Raw genomic sequence first — 24,952 nt, 5'->3', positions numbered from 1 at the left:
CAATTCCCGTCATGCCCCGGCGCAGCGACGCCTGCGCACTGTGCGCCGGTTGCCCATGCGGCCCTAGGGCTGGGAGCGCCGTGCCGCTCCGCTGCGGGGGAGGCCATGGCGGAACCTACCCAGGCCTCAACCCCGGCGCCGGCCACGCAGTCCCGTCCCCTTCAGTCTCCAGCCCCTGCCCCAACTCCGACTCCTGCCCCCAGCCCGGCTTCAGCCCCGACTCCGGCTCCCACTCCGGCACCAGCCCCCGCCCCAGCTGCAGCCCCAGCCGGGAGCACAGGGACTGGGGCTCCCGGGGTAGGAAGTGGGGGGACCGGGAGCGGAGGGGATCCGGCTCGACCTGGCCTGAGCCAGCAGCAGCGCGCCAGCCAGAGGAAGGCGCAAGTCCGGGGGCTGCCGCGCGCCAAGAAGCTTGAGAAGCTAGGGGTCTTCTCGGCTTGCAAGGTGGGGGCGGGGCCTGGGGTGAGAGGGGGCGGGGCCTGGGGCATCCCAGGGCCCGGGTGGGAATAGGGGCAAACCTCTGGCTGGGGATCTGCACCCCCTTCCCGGTTACAGGGTTACTGACTGATTCTTCTGCCTCCAGGCCAATGAAACCTGCAAGTGTAATGGCTGGAAAAACCCCAAGCCCCCCACTGCACCCCGCATGGACCTACAGCAGCCAGCTGCCAACCTGAGCGAGCTATGCCGCAGCTGTGAGCACCCCTTGGGTAAGGCAGGTAGTGCCCTTGGAGCTAGGGCGGGGTCAGGCTGGGTCCTGCTCGGACAGGGTGATTTAAGTGCCACAGAGCTTCATTTGTGCAACCAAAAATACCTCCTAAGGAAGGATTGAGTTGGGAACATGTATCCCCCAAGGGAAGCAAAAGGAAATTTGCCAGCCCTGAAGAGACAGTGGCCACCCAAGGACTGATGTAGGAGCAGTCAGTCTCATTGCTGGTCACGCTGGTTGGAGGGACCGAGGGTGTAAATTGCCTGGTGGTGAAGAGGGACAGGAAGCTCTGGTGATCTGTCCATTCTTCCCAACCCTACCACCTATCCTTGCAGCTGACCACGTGTCCCACCTGGAGAATGTGTCAGAGGAGGAAATTAACCGGCTACTGGGTATGGTGGTGGACGTGGAGAACCTATTCATGTCTGTTCATAAGGAGGAGGACACAGACACTAAGCAGGTGTATTTCTACCTCTTCAAGGTGAGCTTTGTCCAAGTGAGTGTGGATGAGCACGGTAGACAAGGCTAGGGAGTCGGCAGCTCTGAGCTCTGCTGACCTCTGCCCCTCCTTCTTCCTCTTCCTCCAGCTTCTGCGGAAATGCATCCTGCAGATGACCCGGCCAGTGGTGGAGGGCTCCCTGGGCAGTCCCCCGTTTGAGAAGCCTAATATTGAACAGGTGGGATGAGGAAGGTAGTAAGAGAATTGGGGGCATCTTGGAGGACTGAGGAGGCTGTGGTCCCTATCCTGTCAAGTTGAGGATAAGGGAGAAGTTCAGAGAAGAGAGGATGTTTTGTGCTTCAGGTGGACATGGGGGTGGGAGTGGGCCAGAGTTTTTCTTCACCGGGAGCCCCAGAATGAGAGGAGAGCTTTACCCTGCCCTCGGGAAGCACCAGTGTTTGGATTAGAAGCCCCTGCTTGCTGCTCACGTCTCCTTCCTGGTTCTGTTCCCTGCCCGCCCCTTCTAGGGTGTGCTGAACTTTGTGCAATACAAGTTTAGTCACCTCGCCCCTCGGGAGCGGCAGACGATGTTTGAGCTCTCAAAGATGTTCCTGCTCTGCCTTAACTACTGGAAGCTTGAGACGCCTGCCCAATTTCGGCAGCGGTCTCAGGCCGAGGACGTGGCTACCTACAAGGTCAATTATACCAGGTAGGTCCAGCCAAGGGCAGCATGAGGAGAGGCTTGTAGGCCCAGCCTAGGTTCAACGTCTCCATTCTCACTTCCCACCTCCCCACTGGCTCCAGATGGCTCTGCTACTGCCACGTGCCCCAGAGCTGTGATAGCCTCCCCCGCTACGAGACCACTCACATCTTTGGGCGAAGCCTTCTCCGCTCCATCTTCACTGTGACCCGGCGGCAGCTGCTAGAGAAATTCCGGGTGGAAAAGGACAAGCTGGTGCCTGAGAAGAGGACCCTCATCCTCACCCACTTCCCAAAGTAAGGCTCATTCTGGCCTATCCGGATTTTGCCCCAGTTCACATCCGCCTGTTGTCCCCTTTTTTCCAGGAAGGCTTCCTGGAATGGTCCCTCCTTTCCCTCCATGAGCCTTCTGGGATCTGGGTGTCTACCTGGCAGACTTGTCCGGGGCCCAGATGCAACTTGCTGGCATTTGCCTTTGCGTGTACTAGACTGGGGATGGCAGGTACATTGCCCGAGTGCTAACATTACCCCTGCCCACGCCCCTGGTAGAGGTGACTAATCATTTCCCACGGGGCCTGGACACAGCCTCAGAACCCTTCCCACCACAGCCTGCCGAGAAACCAGAGGTTACACTCGAGGTGAAACCGATTTCCACTCCTGTTGTAGACCTTTCTGTAAAATTCTCCTCTGTTTTGCAACACTTTCCTCTCATTTGAAACCAGGATCGTAGCTGCTCAGCTTGAGAAGCCGTTACTGACTAATCCAGGCCCTTCAGTGCCCCCTCTGCCACCAGGTGGGAGTATGAGGTGACAGGAGGGAGTAGATTCTGAGCCCCCATTTTGATACTGAGGTGCAGGGTGGCTCGGTGCCCTGCCTGGCCACATAGCACAGGATGGCGCCGGCTCACACACCCGGCCGCCCTGTGCTACACCCCATGGCAGACGGGGCCTCTGATCTCTGTCCTGGATTGTCCAGTCCTGCTACTTTTGACTAGGGGCTCAAGAGAGGCAGGGGAGTGTCTCTCCCCGCCGCCCCCTGCCCCCAGACCAAAGGTTGTTTCTCTTCTTCAGCTCCCAGCCCCCTGAGAACACGGTTTCTTTGACCTGCCTCCAGTTCTTCTGGCGTCTGGCCCAGGCTGCTGTGTGGGTCGGAGGACAGGGTTGGGAGACAGACTGTATCCTCCCCACAGATTCCTGTCCATGCTGGAGGAGGAGATCTATGGGGCGAACTCTCCGATCTGGGAGTCGGGCTTCACCATGCCGCCCTCCGAGGGGACCCAGCTGGTGCCCAGGCCAGGTACACGCCCTGGTAGGCTCTGTAGGCTTTCGGCTTGGCCTTCCTGGCTGAGCTTGGCCTCCTGCCGGGGAGGAGGCACTGTGGATGGCAGCCGCGGGGACATGCGGGAGGGTGCGCCTGGGGCTTAGAGGGCCCGGATCCCTTTGTGGGACCCATCGCCACCTTTGACCACCCCCCGCTCCCCCTGATTTCGCTCACCCTCAGCTACGGTCAGCGCGGCAGTTGTTCCCAGCGCCCCCATCTTCAGCCCCACCATGGGTGGGGGCAGCAACAGCTCCTTGAGTCTGGATTCCGGAGGGGCTGAGCCCATGCCAGGTGGGTACTTGACCCCTGACCCTCATTCACCCCTCCCCTAACCTCTTGCTGTCCATGGGAGACCCTGCCAACCTTCCCGGCAGGTGAGAAGAGGAAGCTCCCAGAGAACCTGACCCTGGAGGATGCCAAGCGGCTCCGCGTGATGGGCGACATCCCCATGGAGTTGGTCAACGAGGTCATGCTCACCATCACCGACCCTGCCGCCATGCTGGGGCCTGAGGTGGGCAGCCCGGCTCGCTGACCAGTGTGGGGAGGGGACCTCATCGGCCTGAGGCCCTGGCTCACCAGCCCTCCTCTGGTGCCCAGACGAGCCTGCTGTCTGCCAACGCAGCCCGGGACGAGACGGCCCGCCTAGAGGAGCGCCGCGGCATCATTGAGTTCCATGTCATCGGCAACTCACTGACGCCCAAGGCCAACCGGCGGGTATTGCTGTGGCTCGTGGGGCTGCAGAATGTCTTCTCCCACCAGCTGCCGCGCATGCCCAAGGAGTACATCGCCCGCCTCGTCTTTGACCCGTGCGTCCCCAGAAGAGCCCCAGCCACACCTGGGCACCTGTCCTTGGCCCCCCTATGTCCCCCCACCCCCTCCTCTTCCTCCAACCTGTGGGAATACTTGTTCCTCCGCTCTCGGCACTGAGTGCGGCCCCGCCCTCCAAAGCTGTGGGGATCCCGGGAGCATTTGGGGAACAACAGGTAGGGGCAGTGACCTGTCCCCTCTCCCCTTAGGAAGCACAAGACTCTGGCCTTGATCAAGGATGGGCGGGTCATTGGTGGGATCTGCTTCCGCATGTTTCCCACCCAGGGCTTCACAGAGATTGTCTTCTGTGCTGTCACCTCAAATGAGCAAGTCAAGGTGAGTGCGTGTTCCTGGCCCCAGCCCCTTTCCGGCCACCTGCTTCTCAGTTTGGACTGGGTCAGAGCAAAAATCCCAGTAGGTCTTCTAGTGGCCAGGCAGTTCTTCCGGGCCCCACAAGGTGGCATTTGTCCTTTGATAACTGCATATTAAGACACTTGTTGACAGATGGAGGCCCCAAACCAGTAATGCTTTTAAATGGACCTGAATTTCCTTCACAAGAACATTCACATCCACTGGGGAGTTAATAATTTTTACACTAGCCCTGGGCTGGGTGATCGTCCTGGGTTCTGTCCTGGAATTGTCACAACAGACCCACTGGTAGGGTTCCCGGTTCTCCTATTCTACATAACCCAGATCTGCAGGGTGCCTCCCTGGTCTAGACGTGTGTGGAAGACACTCTCTTGAGGGTTCAAATGTTGCACTGAGTGGGGCTCTTGTGATTCCTCTTCCCCTTTCCCCCCAACTCTGACGCCTGGGAACTGGGAACCAGTGACACGTGGACGGCAACTTCCTGGTTGGGATTTCCATCCTGGCCTTAACCGTGGCTGGCTGTCTGACCTTGGACACGTTTCCTAACATAGTTGAGTTTCAGTTTTTTGTTTTTGTTTTTGTTTTTATAAAAATGGAGGTAATAACATTTACCTCATGGACTGACTTGAGAGTTGGTCTGTAAAGTACCAAGCACCACACCTGGCCCAGAATAAGTGCTCAGAAAGTCTCCTTCACCTTCTCCCCACAAACTCCCCTTCCTCTGCCAGTTGCCTTTTCTCCTGTATGTCCAGGATCCCCTAGCTGTCTCTACATCCTATCCAGTCTGCTCCTTCCTCTCTGGGGCCCCCCTGGTAAGCCCTGCTCGCCTCCCCCACAGGGCTATGGGACTCACCTGATGAACCACTTGAAGGAGTATCACATCAAACACAACATTCTCTACTTCCTCACCTATGCCGACGAGTACGCCATTGGCTACTTCAAAAAGCAGGTGACCCTCCCCTCCCTGCACACTTGCCTGCTGCCTGGGGCTAGGGGTCATTCTGTCCGGCCCCCTGTTGTGGACGGAATGGGAGTCCCTTCATGTCCCCTGCTTCATCCAGCACCTGCGAGGAGATCTTTCTCGCCCATCTTCCTGCCCCTCCTCCCCCCGCCGCGCTGCTGCCCCAGTGAAGAGTGAGGGCCTGGAGGGCAGTAGGGCAGGCTGGAGGAATGTTTCCCATCCAGGGAAACATTGCCAGGGAGTCGGGAGGGGCAGCTGACCTGGAACCTTTCTGGGGACAGAGTGATTGAACCCACACAACACAGAGCATTGTACCAGCCACCACAGGAGGGGATCCGGGAACCCGGGAGAACAGACAAGGCCTGCACCGCCCCTCAGAGGCTCCTGGGGGAAGAGCTATTCAAGTTGGAAAAGCCTTGTCGACGGATTGGGTCATAACTGTCCACTCCCTAGGGCTTCTCCAAGGACATCAAGGTTCCCAAGAGCCGCTACCTGGGCTACATTAAGGACTATGAGGGTGCAACATTGATGGAGTGTGAGCTGAATCCCCGGATCCCCTACACGGAGCTGTCCCACATCATCAAAAAGCAGAAGGAGGTGTGTGTGCACATGTGCGTGCACTCATCGTTGGGGCTTACCGTGTGCACGTGGGGGAGAGCACGCATGTGTGGGTGTGTACCACAGGTATGTGCGTGTGTGAGCCAGGCCTGGGGTGGGCCGGGATCTTGGTTCTTGCTTTCCCTCCCAAGGAAGTTAGGAGGCGAGGCGCCTGGACTCAGCCGCAGGGCCTCTGACTGTGGCGCTTGGGAGGGTTTCCGCTGGGACTGGAGTCGGCCCCTCAAGACGCTGCCTTCCCTCAGATCATCAAGAAGCTGATTGAGCGCAAACAAGCCCAGATCCGAAAGGTCTACCCCGGGCTCAGCTGCTTCAAGGAGGGTGTGAGGCAGATCCCTGTGGAGAGTGTCCCCGGCATTCGTGAGCAGGGGTCTTGCTGGGGGAGGGGGCACCCTGCTCGGTGTGTGTTCTCGAATTCTTAGGGATGCTCTCCCCACCCACTCCCCACTTTGCAGGAGAGACAGGCTGGAAGCCGTTGGGGAAGGAGAAGGGGTGAGTGCTGTGTGGAGGGAGAGGGTGTTGGGGGAGGCAGAAGGGCCAAGGGCCTCAGACGTGGTGTCTCTCACCCCAGGAAGGAGCTGAAGGATCCAGACCAGCTCTACACAACCCTCAAAAACTTGCTGGCCCAGATCAAGGTGGGGAGACCAGGTTCCCTTCTGGGGGTGCCTGCATCAGCGACTCTGGCTTTATGACCCATTCTGGGGTGGGTGGCGGTCACGAGGTGGGCTTGGGGCACAGTGGGCCTGGCTCCAGCTCAGCTTTCCTCTCTAGTCACACCCCAGTGCCTGGCCCTTCATGGAGCCTGTGAAGAAGTCAGAGGCCCCTGACTACTATGAGGTCATCCGCTTCCCTATTGGTGAGGACACTCCATTCCGACCCTTTCCTTCCTCTTTGGCCCCCAAATCTACTCCTGCTCCTGCCTTCACTGGACCCCACAGCCCCGCTCGCCTCAGCCTCTTAAAAGCATGCCTTTACTTCCTGCTGCCCCAGACCTGAAGACCATGACGGAGCGACTGCGCAGCCGCTACTATGTCACCCGGAAGCTCTTTGTGGCTGACCTGCAGCGGGTCATTGCCAACTGCCGCGAGTACAACCCCCCGGACAGCGAGTACTGCCGCTGTGCCAGCGCCCTGGAGAAGTTCTTCTACTTCAAGCTCAAGGAGGGGGGCCTCATTGACAAGTAGCCTCTGGCTTTGGACCGCAGCCTTGACCTGGAATGTCTCCACCTTGGGTTCTGATCCCATCCTGAGGGGTGCCCCTGGCGCCCAGGTTCCTCTCAGCTTAAAGCACTCCAGCCCCGGGCCCTGCAGCCCTTTCTGGATCCTCAGGCCCCAAGCCTGCAGCTGTGTCCCACTCTCCGTTGTATCTGACCTTGGGCAGGGATCTCCTGGATCTGGGGTTCAGCCCCTCTACAGTGGCTGGTGGCTAGAGGATAAACCCTGCCCGGCCCCGGTGGCCCCCAGCCCTGTCCCCGCAGAGCCACGAAGTTCTGGAGGCCTCGGCCTCGCCTGGCCCACTGTTTGCTTGAGGGCTGAGACTGCCACTTTTAGCTCGTGGGAGGGGGCTTCAGGGTTTGGAAGTTCAACTGGGACTGGAGTGGCCATGCCTCACCCTGCACAGTTCTGTCTGTCCCCCAGGGGTGGGGGACCTGGGGACCATTCATTTCCTGGCATTAATCCCTCAGAGGGAACAATAAAGCTTTTTTTTTTTTTTTTTTCTTTTTCCCCTCTGTGTGATTGTTTCTTTGGTAGAGTCCATAGCCTGAACAGGCTGACCCTGTTCCCCGTACCTCCTACAAGCTGGAGTCTATTAAACCCCAGATTGTCCTGGGGCCACCCTCCCCAACAAGCCTCATACCTAGTGCCACGCCCCTGGGACGATGGCACCTGCCTGGCCACAGCCCTACTTCCACTCCTGCCCAGGTGTGGGTGCTGCAGCGGTCCCAATCACCGGGCCACCTTCACCTGGGTGGACATGGTTACAGCTGATTCAGAAGGGTGGGGGGTGGGGTGGAGACCACTCTTGGAGGAGGGGCCGGCAGGACCCCGGAGGAATGAAAGGGTGCTTTCCTGCAGGTTTTTCAGGCAACGGGGATTTCTAAGGCAGATCTCTGACAGAGCTGGCTCCTCCCCTGAGTTTCAGTTTCTGTTTCCGATCTCAGCACAACCCCGGGCGGGCGACCAACACCAGGCATTGGGGCTAACCACCCTCTGTGCCTCGGCAGGTGGTGCAGATAAGAACTGGCAGGGCAGGGGTCAGGTGTAGTCCGTGTTACTCGTCTCCCCTTCAGATGATCAGATCAGCTTCCAGGTAGGTCCCTTCGGTGCCCTGCTCCACCTCCCTCCAGTGGGATGGGGACGGCTCTGCACCAGAGGGGGCTGGCCAGGAGCGGGGAGGGAGCCAGGATGGCCAGTCATCTGAGCCTCCTTCCATTCCCAGAAGGGAGCTGCGACCCTACCAGTGGGAGGTGATCATGCCTGCCCTGGAGGGCAGGAATATCATCATATGGCTGCCCACGGGGGCTGGGAAGACCCGGGCAGCTGCTTATGTGGCCAAGAGGCATCTAGAGACTGTGGACGGAGCCAAGGTGGTCGTACTGGTCAACAGGGTGAGTATCCCGCTCTCCCCTCGTTGGGGTCTCAGCTCCTCAGGTGCCTCACAAAGCCCACCAGATCTCCAGGGCTGCTGTGGCCACCTCTAAGCTCACCTGGCTTTTCTCCCCTTCCCGTCCCCAGCCAGTTCCTGGGGGTCACGTTGCCTCCTCCCCATCGCCCCATCCAGCTTCCTCTCCCTGACTCCTTCCCCACCCCCAGGTGCACCTGGTGACCCAGCATTGCGAGGAGTTCAGCCGCATGCTGGACAAACGCTGGGCCATTACAACCCTGAGTGGGGACATGGGGCCACGAGCTGGCTTTGGCCACCTGGCCCGGAGCCATGACCTGCTCATCTGCACAGCCGAGCTGCTACAGATGGCACTGACCAGCCCCGAGGAGGAGGAGCACGTGGAGCTGAACGGTGAGGGCTGAGCCAGGGGAAAGAGTACACACCTGAGGCACCTCGACCTGCCAACCCCAGGGCATCTCTCCTAGTACGGCTGTTGGGATGTTTTGTGGGAGGGAGGGGATCCCCATTCGCCAAACCCCAGCATACACCCTAGTAGAAGCAGATCTGGCTAGAATGCAGGATCAGGGGCAAGCCTCGGCCCCACCGCTGAGCCTCAGTTTACTAATCCGCAAAATGGAGGTAAATCATCCCTGCCTCTGCTCCCAGAGACCGGAGCCTGGCTGCGGGTTGTGAAGGGAGGAAGGAGTTAGAGGAACTGTGGGGACTACATGGAGAAAAGCTGATGGGGGAGGAAAAACTTTGCAAAGGTCACAGCCTTCCCCTGTGTTCGCCCCCAGCCTTCTCCCTGCTTGTGGTGGATGAGTGTCACCACACGCACAAAGACACCGTCTACAACATCATCCTGAGCCGGTATCTACAGCACAAACTCCAGAGGACACGGCCCCTGCCCCAGGTGCTGGGTCTCACAGCCTCCCCAGGCACTGGTGGGGCGTCCACACTTGATGGGGCGATTGACCACATCCTGCAGGTCAGCTTGGCTTCTATGACCCTCCTGCCACCAGAGTCCTCCCTGCCCTGCCCCATGCCCACCAGCCCTACCCAGGCTCTCCTGGGTGACCATCCGGGCCCCTTTGTCACTGAAGCTGCAGCCTCCAGTGGCTTCTTCCTGCACTTAGAATAGACTCCCATCTGTCTACTGTGGCTTACACAGTTCCATACGACCCAGCCCTGCCTACCTCCCAGCCTCATTTCCCCACACACTCCCCTCACCCCTACCCCACAGGCCTTCTCCAGGTCTCCGGAGCATGTCCTGCTTGTCCCCCTTCTCAGGACCTTTGTGGTCACTGTTCCTTTTGCCCTGAATGCCCTTCCCCCTGCACTTGGCCTGTCTGGCTCCTTCTTGCCTTTCAGGGAACAGCTTAGTTGTCACCTCTTCAGAGTTCTTCCCTGACCTCCCCCACTGCACGCTATCACATCATCGAGTTTCATTCTCCTCAGAGCTCATTAACGCGGCCTGAAGCCCTCTCATTCTGTTATTCTTTCCTGCTTTGTCGATCTGTCTCCCCGACACCAAAATAAGACCTTCTGGATCCCCACTGCCTCCAAAAGCACTGGGCCCAGAGAGGACGAGCAATAAATATTTTGTTGAGTAAATGAATCCCCACTTCCAATGGCCCTGCTCAGTGGTAGCTGGGACCTGTCCTGTCCCAAAGTTCTGCCCGTTGTCCTCATAGGACTCTACCCCAGTCTGGTGAACCCCCATGTCTTGCCCCAGCTCTGTGCCAACCTGGACACGTGGCGCATCATGTCACCCCAGAACTACCGCCCCCAGCTGCAGGAGCACAGTCCTCAGCCCTGCAAACAGTACAACCTCTGCCACAGGCGCAGCCAGGTGAGTGGAAGGAGGGATACGGGCAGCGGGGGGCGGGGGGGGGCGGTGCTGGCATGAAGTTAGGGCACCTGGGGTTGAGCCCTGATTCCACCTCCCCTAGCTCTGTGACTTCCCGTTACTTGCGTTTATATCCGAGCCTCTGTTTCTCCCTTCTGTGAAATGGGGAAGTCGCAGCCCATGCCCACAGCCTGCTGTTTGGTTTGACTCCGACGCCTCTCTGGGCACCTGTCAAAACCCTCCAGCACCCTGTCCGGTGCTTTGCAAACTTTAAACCTGGAGCACTTCGTGCTGAGGCTCTCCCACGGTGCAGACACTGTCTGGCGTCTGCTATGACAGGGCTGCACAAGGGCTTAGAGATTGCTGTTCTCAGGCCAGAGGTCAAGGGCACGTAGCGGGTGGAGGCAGAACAGGAACCAGGGGCAACAACCTGACCCCTGCCTCCAGTCGGGACTCATTCACATCCCGGCAGGCCTCCCTCCGGAGCTCCTTCTCAAACACCACGGGGCAGGGGCAGCAGGAGCGGTGAGGCTTCACGTGGAGATCGGCGCTCCCGTTGGGTGCTCATTGCTCCCTCATGTGTATGGGAATCCCTTCACTCCCTCTTCTCATCCAGGACCCATTTGGGGACATGCTGAAGAAGCTCATGGAGCGAATCCACAACCGCCTGGATATGCCGGAGTTGAGCCGGGACTTCGGGACGCAGACTTACGAGCAGCAGGTGGTGGAGCTGAGCCAGGATGGTGAGAGGGGCTGTGGACGCGGAAGGCAAGGAGGCGCGGACCTGCCTGGGCGGAGCCTTTGGGGCGGGGCTTAGCCTCTCGGGGGGCGGAGTCTAGGCCGCCGGAGGCCTGAAGGGGCGTGGCCGCTCAAACCCTGAGGCCTCTGCCCACCTGCAGCGGCCGAGGCCGGGCTCCAGCAGCGCCGGGTGTACGCGCTTCACCTGCGGCGCTACAACGATGCGCTGCTCATCCACCACACGGTCCGTGCTGTGGACGCACTGGCCTCGCTGCGGGAGTTCTACGACAGGGAGCGCGCCACTAAGACCCAGGTCCTGCATGCCGAGCGCTGGCTGCTGGCACAGTTCAATGGTGAGGCTCGTGGGAACTGTACTGGTCGGGGCACAGGAGTCAACACAGGAGGGTGCCAGTGAGGGTACTGGGGCCCTATTTTTTAACCGAAAGTCGAGGCCGTGGATAGGGCAAATGTATGTATGCCCTCATCTGTGGAAGTTTGCATAGCTATGAAAACGAATTCATGATACTGCCAAAGATTTTTTAAAAGCCATTGAGTTCAGGGACTGTCCCTTGAAAGTCTGGGGTGTGTGGTACCTTTAACCTGAGCAAGCGAGGTGGTCAGAGGGTAAAGTTTAATGCAAGAGACCTCAGCAAGGTTGAGGGGCTGAAGGGAGGGGGGGCAAGGATCTTTCTGAAGAGACCTGAGGTTGAGTTAGTTAATCCTGGGTGGCAGAGGTCAGCATGGAAAGGTCAAGTGTCATCCTGGTAGCTGGGTTGAAGAGGGGTGCTGGGTGAGCTATGTCTGCAAAGGATTCTATACTGTAGGTCCCTGTGGAAGCCTGGCTGGCTGGGTGGGAAGAGGGCGGCCTTAAATGTCCTTTTGGTGCCGTTCAGGCGGAATTAGGAGCCGAGATCCTCAGGCTCCCTCTCCACCTGCAGCCCTATCCCTGTGAACCACGCCCTCTCCCATTGCCCTGCCCACCTCCAGGCCTGAGTTCTGTGCCTCTGTTTTGGGCTTTTCTGGCAGACTACAAGAATGAGCTGGCCGACCTGGCGACACGTAGCCCGGAGAACCCCAAACTGGAGATGCTAGAACAGATCCTGCAAGAGCAGTTCGGAAGCTCCGACGGCCGCCGGGGCATCCTCTTCACCCAGACCCGCCAGAGCGCTCACTCTCTCCTGCTCTGGCTTCAGCAGCAGCCGGGCCTGCAGATACTGGACATCAGGGCTGACCTGCTGATTGGGGCTGGGAACAGCAGCCAGAACACCCATATGACCCAGGTGTGGGCTTTGGGGAAAGGAGCCGGGGCTGAAGGAGTTCCTAGGGGAGAAAGGGTGGGGACGGAGTCTTCAGCACAGAGATATGGGGGGCTGATTCTCCCCAGGCAGAGGGCAGAGAACTGGGGGAGAGAGGTGGACACTGAGATCCCCAGTACTGAAGGTTTCCTCCATCTGGGGGTCCCTGGGGGCAGAGAGGCAGAAGCTTGCGGATCTGTAGGGAAAGAGGTAAGGGATGTTTTCAGGACAGAGGTTCAGAGCTCTGGGGTCCTTTGCTAGAGAAGAATAAGTCCTGAGAGCTCTAGAGTAAAGCGGTGGGGATCCTTAGGAGTCCTTAGGGGAGACAGGGGTTAGGTGGTCACCTGGGAAGATGGGCAAGGCACTGGGGGTAGCAGTGGAGTCTTAGGCTCCCTAGGGAAAGGGGCCAGGATTGTGATTAAACCGGAACCAGGTGAGGCTGGGCTGGCAGGAGGGCAGGCCTGAACCCACCTGGCCTACCATGCTCTTTCTCCGCCCCAGAGAGACCAGCAAGAAGTGATCCGGAAGTTCCGGGCTGGCATCCTGAACCTCCTGGTGGCTACAAGCGTGGCGGAAGAGGGGCTAGACATCCCCCAGTGCAATGTGGTGGTGCGCTATGGGCTCCTGACCAACGAGATCTCCATGGTCCAGGTGTGTGAACCCCGTGATGCCAACAGCCCTCAGAGATCCTTGTGGGACCCCAGGCCCGCTCAGGCTCCTCCCTATCTCCTTCCTCAGGCCAGGGGCCGTGCCCGGGCTGGTCAGAGTGTGTACTCGTTTGTGGCGACCCAAGGCAGTCGGGAGCTGCGGCGGGAGCTGACCAACGAGGCGCTGGAGACTTTGATGGAGCGGGCCGTGGCTGCCGTGCAGAAGATGGATGAGGCCGAGTACCAGGCCAAGGTCTGTGGGCAGCCTGCATGCCCTGCGGACAGAGGGGGGCTGAGGATGCTCTGCCTGGAAGGTCTATATATATATATATATATATATATATATATATATATATATATATATATATATACACACACACACACACACACACACACACACACACACACACACACACACACACACACACACACACACACACACACACACACACACACACACACACACACACACACACACACACACACACACACACACACACACACCCCTACCCCTGCTCCCTCTTCCTCTGGGGGCTAACTTGGCCCACCTGGGAAGGCTTAAATGGACGTGAAGTGTAAAGGCCAAGGGTGGGGCTGCCAGGGAAGGCAATGGTTCTTCTCCAAACGCCTTGAGAACAGGCCTCGTCTGAGCTTTTAATTCCTCATCACCAAATACTTTGTGCATCTGTGAGATCTGTCTTACAGCTCTTCTGCCACCAGGCGGGGGGAGGGAGGGACAAAGACACATGTACAAAATAAGCCCAGAACCAGGACTTCAATCTGTTCCCCTGAGGCAGGGTCACCATCATCCAGCCTTGCCCGAGACGGCCCCCGTTTACACCTGTTATCCAGCGGAATTATTAGTGATGCCCCGTGTTCGATCCAAAGAAGCAGCTTTGCACGAAATCCTCCAAAGAGGAGGCAGAGACTCAGTGACAACACTCGCTCTGCTCCCACCATGCCCCCGTTGCATACTCTTTTCCTCCACAGGGCTGCTTCTAAAAGCCCCAGGGAAGGTTGAGGAAAGTTTCTTCTGGGTACTAACCATCTGAGGCCTCCAGGAGCCCTTTGTTCCCTGAGCACATTCCAGGGGGCAGGCCTCTAGGGGCCCCACCTATGTCGTGTCCCCCTCCGACTCCAGATCCGGGATCTGCAGCGGGCAGCCCTGGTCAAGCGGGCCGCCCAGGCAGCCCAGCGGGAGAATCAGCGGCAGCAGTTCCTGGCCGAGCAGGTGCAGCTTCTCTGCATCAACTGCATGGTGGCCGTGGGCCACGGGAGTGACCTGCGGAAGGTGGAGGGCGCCCACCACGTCAACGTGAACCCCAACTTCTCGTGAGACCAGCGGGAGGGGCCGGTGGGATGGGAGGGAGGGCACAGGCGGGATGGGGGACCGGGAACCCCTCCCATCCAGACAGAGCTCTGAGGGTTTGCGAGCTTAAACAGCGTTTTGACAAGTACCGAGTCTGCGGACAGGTTTTATCGCCACCCCGTTTTGCAGGTGAGGTGACAGAGGCTCAGAGAGGCTACATGACTTGTCCAGGCTCCCACAGCCACTATGTGGTTGAGCAAGAGCTGGAATTGAGGACACCAAATGCTGAGGGGCCACAAACTCCTCCCCCTGAACCCCTGCCGTCCTACCTACTCTGAAGGCAGAAGGGCTGGTTGTCCCTGAGCCACTCTGTCATCCTCCATCCCCTAGAGGGGAACCTTCCGCCCCCCTCCATTCGTCCATCCATTCACTAAGGATTGATTAGGGACCCGCTGTGTGCCAGGCCACTGTGCCAAAGATCTCCACGCAGGCTCTCTCATTTAAGGAGGTAGCACTTCAACCAGGACGTGCAGGCTGGATTGGGCTGGAAGGGGGGATGCGTACAGGCAGGGATGATGTGATAGGACTGATTCTGGTTGGTTTGAGTGGGAAAGGCCATGAAGGATGAGACTGAAGAAGACAGACTAGCCTGTGGAGAGCATTGAAGGTCAGGCCTGAAAGTCTAGCCTTTGTCTGGGAGGCAGTGAGGAGTCTTGGGTGAATTTTGAGCAAGAGAATGTCAAGGTCAGATCTGCATTTTTAGAAGATCACCCTGGCAGTTGGCGGAAGGATGGCGTGGGTTGGGAGTGCGGATGGAATGGGATGGAAGGGTGGGGCAGGGAGATCTGTTGGGGGGTAGTTGGAATCATCCCGGTGGGTAGTCCTGAGGCCTGAACTTGGTGGGAGGGCATGCAATGAGGCAGCACAGACAGGGCTGATTGAAGGTTGGGTCTTCTGCCCCTGGGAAGTCTCTTTGCCTCTTGGCAGTCAGAAAAGCCCAAGGTCCAGGTGGAGGCCCAGCAAGCAGGAGGGCACAAGATCGGGGGCTAAGTGGGGGGCGTCCTGAGCACTCCCATTCCCCTCCAGGATCTACTACACTGTCTCCCGGGGGCCTGTGGTCATCGACAGAACCTTCAAGGACTGGAAGCCTGGGGGTGCCATTCACTGCAGGAACTGTGGGGAGGTAAGTATTGGGGCCATGGCCCTAAACTCCAGTCTTCAGAAGTCCCCAGTCTGAGAGAGGAGGCCCAGCCTCTGCCATCAGGACATCCTCACGGGGATGGGGGAAGCAGCTCTGCCCCAGGAGTCCCTCATCTGAGGAGAGAGGTCTAACCACAGTGTGACTGGGGAGACGGCTCTGAGGTGGGAGACCCAGGCCCTGCGTTCATGGATGCATGATTCTCTCCTCCCCCAACTTGAGGAGAAAAGCCCAGTCTGAAGACGGTGGCCCAAACCAGCCATCTCTGTCCCACCCTCAGGCCTGGGGTCTGCAGATGATCTACAAGTCAGTGAAGCTTCCAGCGCTCAAAGTTCGAAGCATGCTTCTAGAGACACCCCGAGGGAGAGTCCAGGCCAAGAAGTGGTCCCGCGTGCCCTTCCTCGTGCCTGACTTTGACTACCTGCAACACTGTACCCAGAACCTGTCTGACTTCACCCTGGATTGAGCCTCCTGTCCCTGCAGTGCCTGGCTCAGGCTGCAGGGGGCGGGAGAATCCGTGGCAGCTGCCGTCTTCCGCGGGGCGAAGACCGGGCCCAGGCCCCTCTTGTCTGAGTCACCAGCTCGGGGTGTTTTGCTGACCAGCCACAGACAACCCGGGCACCCAGGCTGGCTGAGACTCCCACGCCAAGGAAGCAACTGGAGAGCCACAGCTCAGCCTCAGTCTCCCTGCACACTCACAGATACTCCAGTGCACTAGATGGACGTGCGGGTTGGGGGGCATTGGGAGGGAAACTGAGGCAGGAGGCTAGCCCCACTAAACTAGCAATCACCACAACTTCCCTTGACCCCCTGACATTCCTTCCCTGCCAAGGCCACTTCTATTTTTGGAGGCTCCTCATAAGTTGAAAATAAAGAAGTAGAAAATTGGTGTAGAAAAGTTAGTTTTTTAAAAATAGATTTGTTGAGGTATAAATGACATAAAATAAACTGTAATTACAGTGTATAATTTGATAAATTTTTATTAAAAAAATTTTTTTAATGTTTATTTTTGAGAGAGACAGAGACAGAATACAAGTGAGTTAGGGGCTGAGAGAGAGGGAGACACAGAATCCGAAGCAGGCTCCAGGCTCTGAGCTGTCAGCACAGAACCCGACACGGGGCTCGAACTCATGAACTGTGAGATCATGACCTGACCTGAAGTCGGACACTTAACCGACTGAGCCACCCAGGTACCCCTAATTTGATAAATCTTAACCTGTCTTCCACAATCAAGACAGCAAACATAGCCATCACCTTCAAACGTTTCCTTGTTCCCATGTATTCCCTCCCTCCTCCCTCCTCCCCTTCCCCCTGCACTGATCTGATATTTTTAAGGTTAAACGTGGTGGTGGTGGTGGTGGTGGTGGTGGTGTTTTAACCACCCCTCTTTATGGCTCTCAGGTAACCTTATTTGGAGAGAGCACCCCAAGCCTCCATTTGAGAGCCATCCAGAATGGTCCCCCTGCCCCCTCCAACTCCTGAGAGTCTCCAACCCCAGCAGCACCCCTCCCTCTTCTCCTAACCCCCGAGGTCACCTCCCTGGGCTGGGGAGAGGCTGAGAATCCAGGATTGGAGGGGTGGTGCTCAGGTAGGCACTGGAGCGGGGGAACTCGTAAAGGCCTACATTTTCTGTTCTCATTTTAACAAGGAAGAAAAAGAAAGGCAAGATCTAGGTTGATTCTTCAGGGAAAGGGCTATTTCTGTAGTAAGAGGCCCAGCAGGCAGGAGTCACCTTCAAGAGGAAGGGAGGGGGCTAGAGCAGAGATTTGAAAGCAGGATGGCAGTCCTTCCTGCCGTCTAATCTCCTTCCTTCCTGCTACATCCTGGGTCCTGCCTAAGGGTAGATGGAAATAAGGCACTTTCTTTTCCCCAGCACCTCCTTTTGGATCTGTCTCTTGTCTGATTGAGGCTGAAAGTCCAGTTCCAGTCTTTTTTGGCCTCCATTGCCCCAGAGGGAACCCCTTTCCCCGGGGCCTCTCTTCCTCCTCATCTTCTCCGGGAGGCATCCCTCGGCCTGGGTTCCAGGAGTCACCCTTCTTCTCCCTGTTGTCACATCTCCGCCTCCTGGGGCCCGTCCTCTGCCCATCCGGTCCCCACTTCGCCTTCAGTTGTTATCTTCCCCTGCCAGCAACGTGCCTTTTTCAGGTCAATAAAATTAGCGACTGGGGGCAGAGGGGGGGTGGCAGGGGCCCAGGGGTGCTAAGCTCAATGGCCTTGAATGCGGCTGGACGCACGGAGTCTGGACGCCTGTCATTCCAGGGCTAAACAGTGACAGCTGAGGGGCCTGAGCTGGTGTTGGGGGCAGGGGATGGTGTTGCAAGGAGTGATGGATTGAGGATAAAGATGACCTGGGCACCTAATGGTCCCCCTCAGTGGCCTGAACCCCTACACAGCTGACCCCTGGATGGGGGACCCTGACTTCAGAGGAGGTGTCCTCTCACCCACCTTGCCAGGCTGGGAGAGCTTTCTTGAGCTAGGATGAAAGGGGGAACTCAGGCAAGGAGGGGTTCCTAGGCTTGCTTCTTCTGGTGAAGGGTCTTCACGTGGTCATTCCCTCCAGGCCATGTGGGCTAGGCTGCCCGAAGCGGGGGGATCCTACCTTCTCAGCCTTCGATAAGCCCTGCTCCAGACCCTCCCTAGTGGCCCAGAAGCTCTCTTCGCTTTCGGTCCCCCTGAATAAACCCGCCCACCGTACCCGACCGCGGCTCCGGGAGGGGCTCCGCCGCCGCTCCCTCTCCCCGGCCCCGCCCCCCGAGCCGGGCCCCGCCCCCTCCCCCGGCCAGCCGGGAGCCGCGGCGCTCCCGAGCGCAGCGAGAGCAGGTGGCCGCGGCGGGCTCCGTCTCTGCCCTGCAGGTAAGTCAGCGACGCGGGCTGGTCCACGCTGAGGACCTCGAGGGCAGCGCGGGAGAACAAGGTAGCCCCCTCCACCTGTCCTGTGCCCTCGTCTCAAAACTGGGGGGCCCCACGAGACGGTGAGGACAACCCTTTTGGTTCTGCGCGCCCCGACGCTGGGCATCTAGCTAGTGGGACTAAAAACTCTGGCGAAGTTTAGAGGCTCCTGGCTGGCTATTCCTGATGGCCGGCGTGGGCTCTGAGGGATGAGAAGAGACAGAGCATTAAGCACGCAGCTTTCTGAAGGAGAGCGGGTTGGGGATGGTGACTGCAGGGCTCCGGGTGAGGACCCTTTCGCTGACTCCGGGTGGGTGCCCCGTGCCTCATCCAAGTGTAGCATCCTATTCCCACCCTTCGGGAGGGATAGGGTGAAGCAAACAGCTTCTGTTCTGTGGGTAAATGAGGTAAGAGCACATAGCTGAGCTGGGACCTGGGTTTTCCCGTAAACCCAGGGCGCGTCCGCATCATTTGTTACACCTGGGTACAGATACACGTGGGTAACGCGGATGAGGGAGCAGGGGATCATCCAGAAGGTCTGGGGAACCCAGAGAGCCGGGGGACTGAGTAGATCTTTTCTGTGTTCATGTCCCAGAGCCAGTCGGAGAAGATGATCACAGAAGGGAGCCTTACTGCAGACGTGGGGTGCATTTGTACCTTCCGTGTTGGGATTTGGGTTGTAGGAAAGGGGTCCTGCCTCCTAGTACTCACGGAAGGCTTCCTGGAAGAGGAGGTCCTGTACTGACAGCTCAGATGTCATGCTCAGAGCTCTGAGCCACAAGGGAAGGTCAGACTCTGGGCCCTGATGCTGGGCTGGGGTACAGCAGAGGATCCCAGATTGTAGAAAAAAGAGAGGTGAGGATGCTGCCCTCTGGATCCAGCCAGGACCCCAAGACCTTCTAGAGACCATCACAAGCTCACGGACGGAGATCCAACTTAGGCGGGAGGGCTTCTTTTGTATGTCTAGTTTCCCCATTCCATTGTCTCCTCCCACCACACAAACTGTCATTGTTGGGAAGTTCTTTCTCATAGCTGACCTTCATCCCTTCTGCTTCTGTGCCTGCCTCTTCTGGAAGGCAATGTGCTGTAGTGGAAAGAGTGGGGTCATTGCGGTCAGTTAGACTTGAGTTCTATCACCTGTACCTACTGTGTGACCTTGGGCAAGTTACTTAACCTCTTTGAGTTTGCTTCCCCACCTGTAAAATGGGGATAATAATAGAACCCACCCCATAGGGTGGCTGGAAGGATTAAGTGCGAATACGCATGTAGAGCGCTTTGCATACTGCCTGGCGCCTGGTAAGAGCTCAACAAGTGTAAGTGTCCCCTCCTGTGTAGGACAGCAAAGCCGATCTGCAGGGGGTGGGGGTGGGGGTTGGAAGGTTTTTTTTAAACTTGGCCAGAGAGAGCAGTGCCCTTCACCACCACCACCCCTCCAGCCCCTGCCCCCTGCTGGCTCCTGGATCCCTGTTGGGCTGCCCAGGGACCCTCTCCTCCTTCTCTTTCAGTCGCCGTGGTTTTTTGCGTCCAGAGCGAAGAGAGGGACCCCGACAGGTCAGGGACCAGTGGCAGCAGGAGCCCACTTGGGGCTAAGCCTCAAGGGAACAGACTGGCTTAGAGAGCCAACTGAAAAAAAAATGCCCCATTTGTCATCACCTCCCTGCCCTCCCCACCTCCAGAAATCCACAAGTTGGGATCAAGCCTCACTAAATTTTTCCAGGAAGATAAATAATACAAGTGACTGAGAGTCCTGTTTGGGGATTGTCCAAGCTGCCCTCCAAAGGCAGCTTCAGTCCCTGGCCCGCGCTCTGGAAGCTGCTGGGAAGGCTGGATCTAGTAAGCACCCTTAAACCTGGGCAGGGGAGGGAGTGTCCTTGCCCTCACTGGGTGCTTTCAAGGGCTCCGCTCTCATCCTCCTCTGGCCATTCCTCTCCCTGTGGGGTGAGGAGTCAGGGAGGCCAAGGGGATGAACCTGTGCATTCCCTTCAAGATCACATTCCCCGTACCTGTGACTCCGGAAGTCCCTGCCCAGATGGTCACCCAGCCTGCTCCCAGCCCCTGCAAGCCTCCACCCCGGGCCTGTTCTCAGTGTAGGTCGTGCCACTAGCGTGTGCACCCCTTGGCCTCAGGGGCGACTGCAGATGGCTAAGGGGCAGCTGTTTGCAAGGAGTCAGGATGGAGCCAGGATGTGAGGCTCGGTGTCCACACGCACACATCTGAGTCTCTTGTGGTGCAGAAAGGAGCTCTCCCTCCATAGCGTCATTCTCCTGCAAAAGTCCCGGGAGTCAGAGAAATCTAAGTTGGAACCTGGTCTTCCAGGTTGTTATGGAGTGTACTTGTCAAGATGCGAGGTTAGAACATATTTCAATTCAGTTTGTTGGCTTGCCCCAGGCCCTGCAAACGTTCAGGGTGGGCCCGGCAGCATCCGTGACTGAAACTGGTATTTGGTGAATTTCCTCCCTGCCTCCCTGCTCGCGCTGCCCCCCAGTAAAGCGGCACGCCCTGTGAAACTGGGCAGAGGACACGCCCACCTGGACCAGGAAGGAGTTTCAAGGTGACATGAAGACTGTCAGCTGTCACTAACAAGCAGTCCCCGCTTGGGCCTGCTGACCTCATTCTCCACCCCAAAAGTGGGACAGTGTCTTTCAAATGTCCTGTGATGCTTAAGAGGGAATGGATGAGAGGGGCACGGTCGCTTTTCTCCTGAGTGGGGGCAGGGCGTGGGCCCAGGAGGTCAGCGGCGCTGCAGCGGGATGGGGGATGGATGTGACAGTGGGGGCCGGGGGGAGGTCAGAGCTGGACCCCACCACCCTTCCCGCTGCCCTGCTCAGAGGGAGACGCGCCCGGAACCAAGAAGGAGCCGTGGGTCTGTAATGAGGGTCCTCCTGTAAGTTTAGGTCTTGGGCTTTGGATGGAGAAGAGCGTGGAGGCCAGCTGGCCGGGCAGTGGGAGTCATCCCCGGCGGGAACGAATGGCACACTGGTCTCGACTACAGCTGAGTGCCCCGTGGCACCTGAACACACCGTCTGTTCGCGGGAGAGAGACACGCGGCCTTTGTGTGGCCGTCTCTGACGCTCATCCGTTGTGATCGGGCTGTTTGCGGGTCAGACCTGCCGCTTTGGCCTCATTGGCACTGGTCGAAGGCTCACACTCAGATGCCCTCGCATGGCCAGGCACACGTGCCCGTTTGCACCGGCTCACGGTTGCACACTCAACACGGCTCCGCGTGCAATCTCGGGGAGGGGTCCCCGCAGACCCGCCCTGACGTGTGCGCCTGGGCCACCCGCGTGCCTTCGCCACAGCCACGGTGTCACCCTCCCCTATCGGTCGGTGACTTTTCATTCACCTTGGGTGACCTGCCAGCTCCAGTGGCCAAGGGTTGGCTTACTCGAGGGTGGCTGGGGGCCAGATGCCTGCAGCGCTTCAGTGCCGGGGACAGAAGACGGCAGCAGTGCCCTCCTGGGACTCCCCACAGACCCACTGGACCCGACATTGGGGGACCTCTGGTCCCCCAAATCTGTCAGGGGGGTCCCCAGGCCCTGAGTCTCAGTCTGTCCGTCTTTGTGTAGCTCTGTGAGCCTCTTTCTGCCTCCCAGCGTGTAAGCGCGTCTGTCCCTGTGTCCCCCGCGTGCTCTCTGCTCAGTCCTTCTTCCCCAACTCCTGTGCCTGTCATTTCCGTCTCTCCTCCCTCCCTGTCTCTGGTCCATCTCTTTTTCTGTGTGTCTTTCTCTCTCTTTTTCTCTGTATGGGCACCTCTGTCTCTCTAAGTCTCTTTTTCTCTGCGTGTCTCTGCCCTTTTATCTCTGTCACACACACACACACTTCCTCACCCTCAGTCTCTCATTTCTGTGTCTCCAATTGTGAGACGTCTTTCAGGTTCATCTTTCTGTCTTTACAGCTCTCCATCTCTGCCTCTGAGTCGGGTTTGTGCCTCTGCGATCTCTGTCTTCCTCTCACGAGGCGTCCCAGAGGGACAGGACAGCCAAGTGTCTCTGAGTGTGTAGAAGAAAGTGACAAAGCATGGCGGGGGAGTGGGGGTGGGGGTGTGTGTGCTGCTATGGCTTGTGGGTTGCTCCTCTGCCAGGCGAGGAGGGGGGAGAGTAGGATCAGGTTCGGGAGAGGACGGACGGACGTCAGCCCACCTCCCCCACGTCTTCTGTCAAGAACTTCAGAACTTGGGGGGCTTTGGCTCCAGACTCCTTCTTCAGCCACCAGGCCCAGGGTCACGGACTGGGAACAGGGCCGGGGCTTCAGAGTGACAAAGAGGAGAGCCCCTTGTCTGTCCGGTTGATCTGATTGACCCGGAGCCGAAGGAAGGGTGTTGGGGCTTTGGAGTCCCCACTCCGGAGAGGCGCTGACCAGAGTGGGGCTGGACTCGATGCTTTTCTTTCCCTTGAAGCAGCCAAGCCCCACGCACCCACCCCAGGCCCCCCGCTTCCTGCTCCAAACCACCGGCTACTCCCCACCCTGTTCCAGAGGTTTCCGCTGACTGCCCCAGGGCGAGGGGCCTGCCCAAACAGCCTCCCTGCTCTCTCCTCGGGCATCCCCACCTCAGTGGGCCTCTCCTCGCCACTGCCCTGGCCTCTCGCACAGGAGCGGCTGTGTTGGCTGTTTGTTTATTTGACTAAGGTTTCCTTGGGTGGAGTGAGGGCCGAATCCACAGATACTTCTCCCCAGTTCAGATGCCCAGGCAAGAGGCCAGACTGCCCTCCCCCAGGTCCCACTCGCCTCTTCTCTATCCTCAGGCCCCAGACTTTTCTATCCTCCTGGTCTCGGTCTGTGATTCCTCCATTCGAGGCTGGCTACCCCCCATCTCACTGGACGGGCAAGTTGGGGAGGTGTGAGCCACACCCCTCACCACCCCTATCCCTCACTGAAGGGAGGGTATTGGGAACTGGATCCCTTGGGTTCTCCGGGGGATTCCCAAAGAGGAGCACATGGGGTATGGTCTTCAGAGGGTGGGAGAAGGTCTGCCCCCCCTGCCTATCCGCTCTCACAGCTGAGCCTTGAGCCAGAGCTAGCGTGAGTCTTCAGCAGAGAAATGATGCTCTAATGGGCTCAGGGCCTCCCAAGATCTGTCCCAGAATGACCTCCCTGAGATGCTGAGGTCCATTCCTGGATTGTGGTACCGACCCATACATAGAACTGCATCATCCTGCCCTCTGAGCGCCTGGAGAGGTAACGAAATCCCCACTGAGGTGGAGTCTGGACTCGAACCCAGGACTCCTCACTCCCCAGCCTGCACCAGAGCTGCCCGTTGGGCAAAAAGCACCCACTTCTCCCTGCATTTGAGCCTCCCCCACATCTCCTCTGTCTTCACTGGCCTGCAATGGAGACTCCTGGTCCCCACCCGTGTCTCCTCTCCGGTTGGGAGGGGATTATAAGGGCAGGTAGCATTCTTGTGACCTCGTTCTGAGATCGGCTGCCCTAGTTAGCAGCTTCCTGAGGGGAGAGGGACAGGAGAAGCTTTTAGACATGGTTTCAACCATCTGGGTGCTAATTGGGAACGCGACTGTTCCTAGGTTGAGGCTGGGACAGCTATTCCGGGGCTTCAGGATGAGGGGTGGAGGTGGAAAGGCCAGAGGGGACATCAGGAAGTTTCCCCAAATAGCCCGGCCCACAGCCAAAAGTGGGAGCGGGGTTAGGGAGGGGGGCAGCTGGCCAGCTGGCACAGGGACCTGGGCCTTGGGAAGCTGAACAAGGAGCATGAATGAAGCAGGTCTGGTATTGCTTTCTTCTCTCTCCTGCTAACAGGCTCCTCTGGAATTTGGTGTCAGGAGTAAGAGGGCGGGGGGGGGGGGCGGGGGGGAGGGGTTGGGGTGTGGGGGTAAAGGTAGAATGGAAGGATATGTCTCTGCTCTGCCCTTTTCCCTTCCAGGGGCCCTTGGAAGCTCCAACCCATTCCCCTGCCCCTCACCCTAGTGATACTGTTTTATCCATTCATTCAACAAATATTTACTGAGCGCCTACTATGTGTTAGACTTGCTAGGCTTGCCCTGGGGATTCCAAGGGGGAATAAGACAGGGAGAGGTTGCCCTGGGAATTCAAGGCGGGGGAGGGGATAAGACAGGTCGAAGAGTGAGTGCCAGGAGGCAGGAAGGAAATCTGACTTAAGGAGGGCAGTGAGGGAAGGCATCTCCAGGAGCTGTTATTTCAGCATCAGCCACAAGTAGGGGAGGTAGGAGCTGGGAGGAAAAGAGTGTTCCAGGCAGAAAGAATGGGTTTTGAGAATATGCTCTGCTCTGAAGGGGGACCTTGCTGTGCTCTGGGGAGAGAAAGAGCCCAGTGTGGCTGGAGTTCTCATGAGCGGTGTAGGGAGTGGTAAGAAAACATCGGAGGGGCACAGGATCTTTTGACCTGGACATTTTGACCCCAGGATGTTTTGAATGCAAACATTGTAAACCCAAACATACCAGCACTGAAGACGTTTTTAGCAAGTGGTTTCCAGTTTGAACTCTTTTCATCCGATTTAATTTCTTGATCAGATTTTTCAATTTTTCCTCTATGGTA

At 58.1% G+C, this 24,952-nt stretch overlaps 3 protein-coding genes across 3 annotated transcripts in view; all 3 read left to right on the top strand.

Annotated features, from left to right (window-relative positions):
• Positions 1–23: 23 nt before the first annotated feature.
• KAT2A (lysine acetyltransferase 2A) lies at positions 24–7,641 on the top strand. The gene is made up of 18 exons (XM_043584495.1): positions 24–444; positions 584–707; positions 1,042–1,187; positions 1,294–1,383; positions 1,673–1,854; positions 1,950–2,141; positions 3,034–3,140; positions 3,345–3,455; positions 3,539–3,675; positions 3,762–3,970; positions 4,181–4,307; positions 5,179–5,289; positions 5,755–5,898; positions 6,162–6,276; positions 6,372–6,408; positions 6,488–6,551; positions 6,688–6,772; positions 6,907–7,641. The coding sequence occupies exons 1-18, from the start codon at positions 106–108 to the stop codon at positions 7,098–7,100; spliced, it is 2,514 nt and encodes an 837-aa protein (XP_043440430.1). The 5' UTR covers positions 24–105; the 3' UTR covers positions 7,101–7,641.
• Positions 7,642–7,992: 351 nt separating this feature from the next.
• On the top strand, positions 7,993–16,448 carry DHX58 (DExH-box helicase 58). The gene is made up of 13 exons (XM_043584494.1): positions 7,993–8,226; positions 8,356–8,524; positions 8,730–8,931; positions 9,318–9,508; positions 10,256–10,372; positions 10,986–11,112; positions 11,269–11,460; positions 12,134–12,387; positions 12,904–13,053; positions 13,141–13,302; positions 14,191–14,381; positions 15,445–15,541; positions 15,837–16,448. Exons 1-13 carry the CDS (start codon positions 8,207–8,209, stop codon positions 16,020–16,022), a joined length of 2,058 nt encoding a protein of 685 aa, XP_043440429.1. The 5' UTR covers positions 7,993–8,206; the 3' UTR covers positions 16,023–16,448.
• Positions 16,449–18,323: 1,875 nt separating this feature from the next.
• Positions 18,324–24,952, top strand: part of ZNF385C (zinc finger protein 385C) — a 50,673-nt gene continuing 44,044 nt past the window's right edge. Inside the window, exon 1 of the mRNA XM_043584491.1 lies at positions 18,324–18,409. The gene's annotated coding sequence lies outside the window, so the exon portion shown is untranslated. The remainder of the gene's footprint in view (positions 18,410–24,952) is intronic.

Source organism: Prionailurus bengalensis, chromosome E1 (genome assembly GCF_016509475.1).
Source record: "Prionailurus bengalensis isolate Pbe53 chromosome E1, Fcat_Pben_1.1_paternal_pri, whole genome shotgun sequence".
Taxonomy (NCBI): domain Eukaryota; kingdom Metazoa; phylum Chordata; class Mammalia; order Carnivora; family Felidae; genus Prionailurus; species Prionailurus bengalensis.
This window is presented reverse-complemented; position numbering and strand designations above follow the sequence as displayed.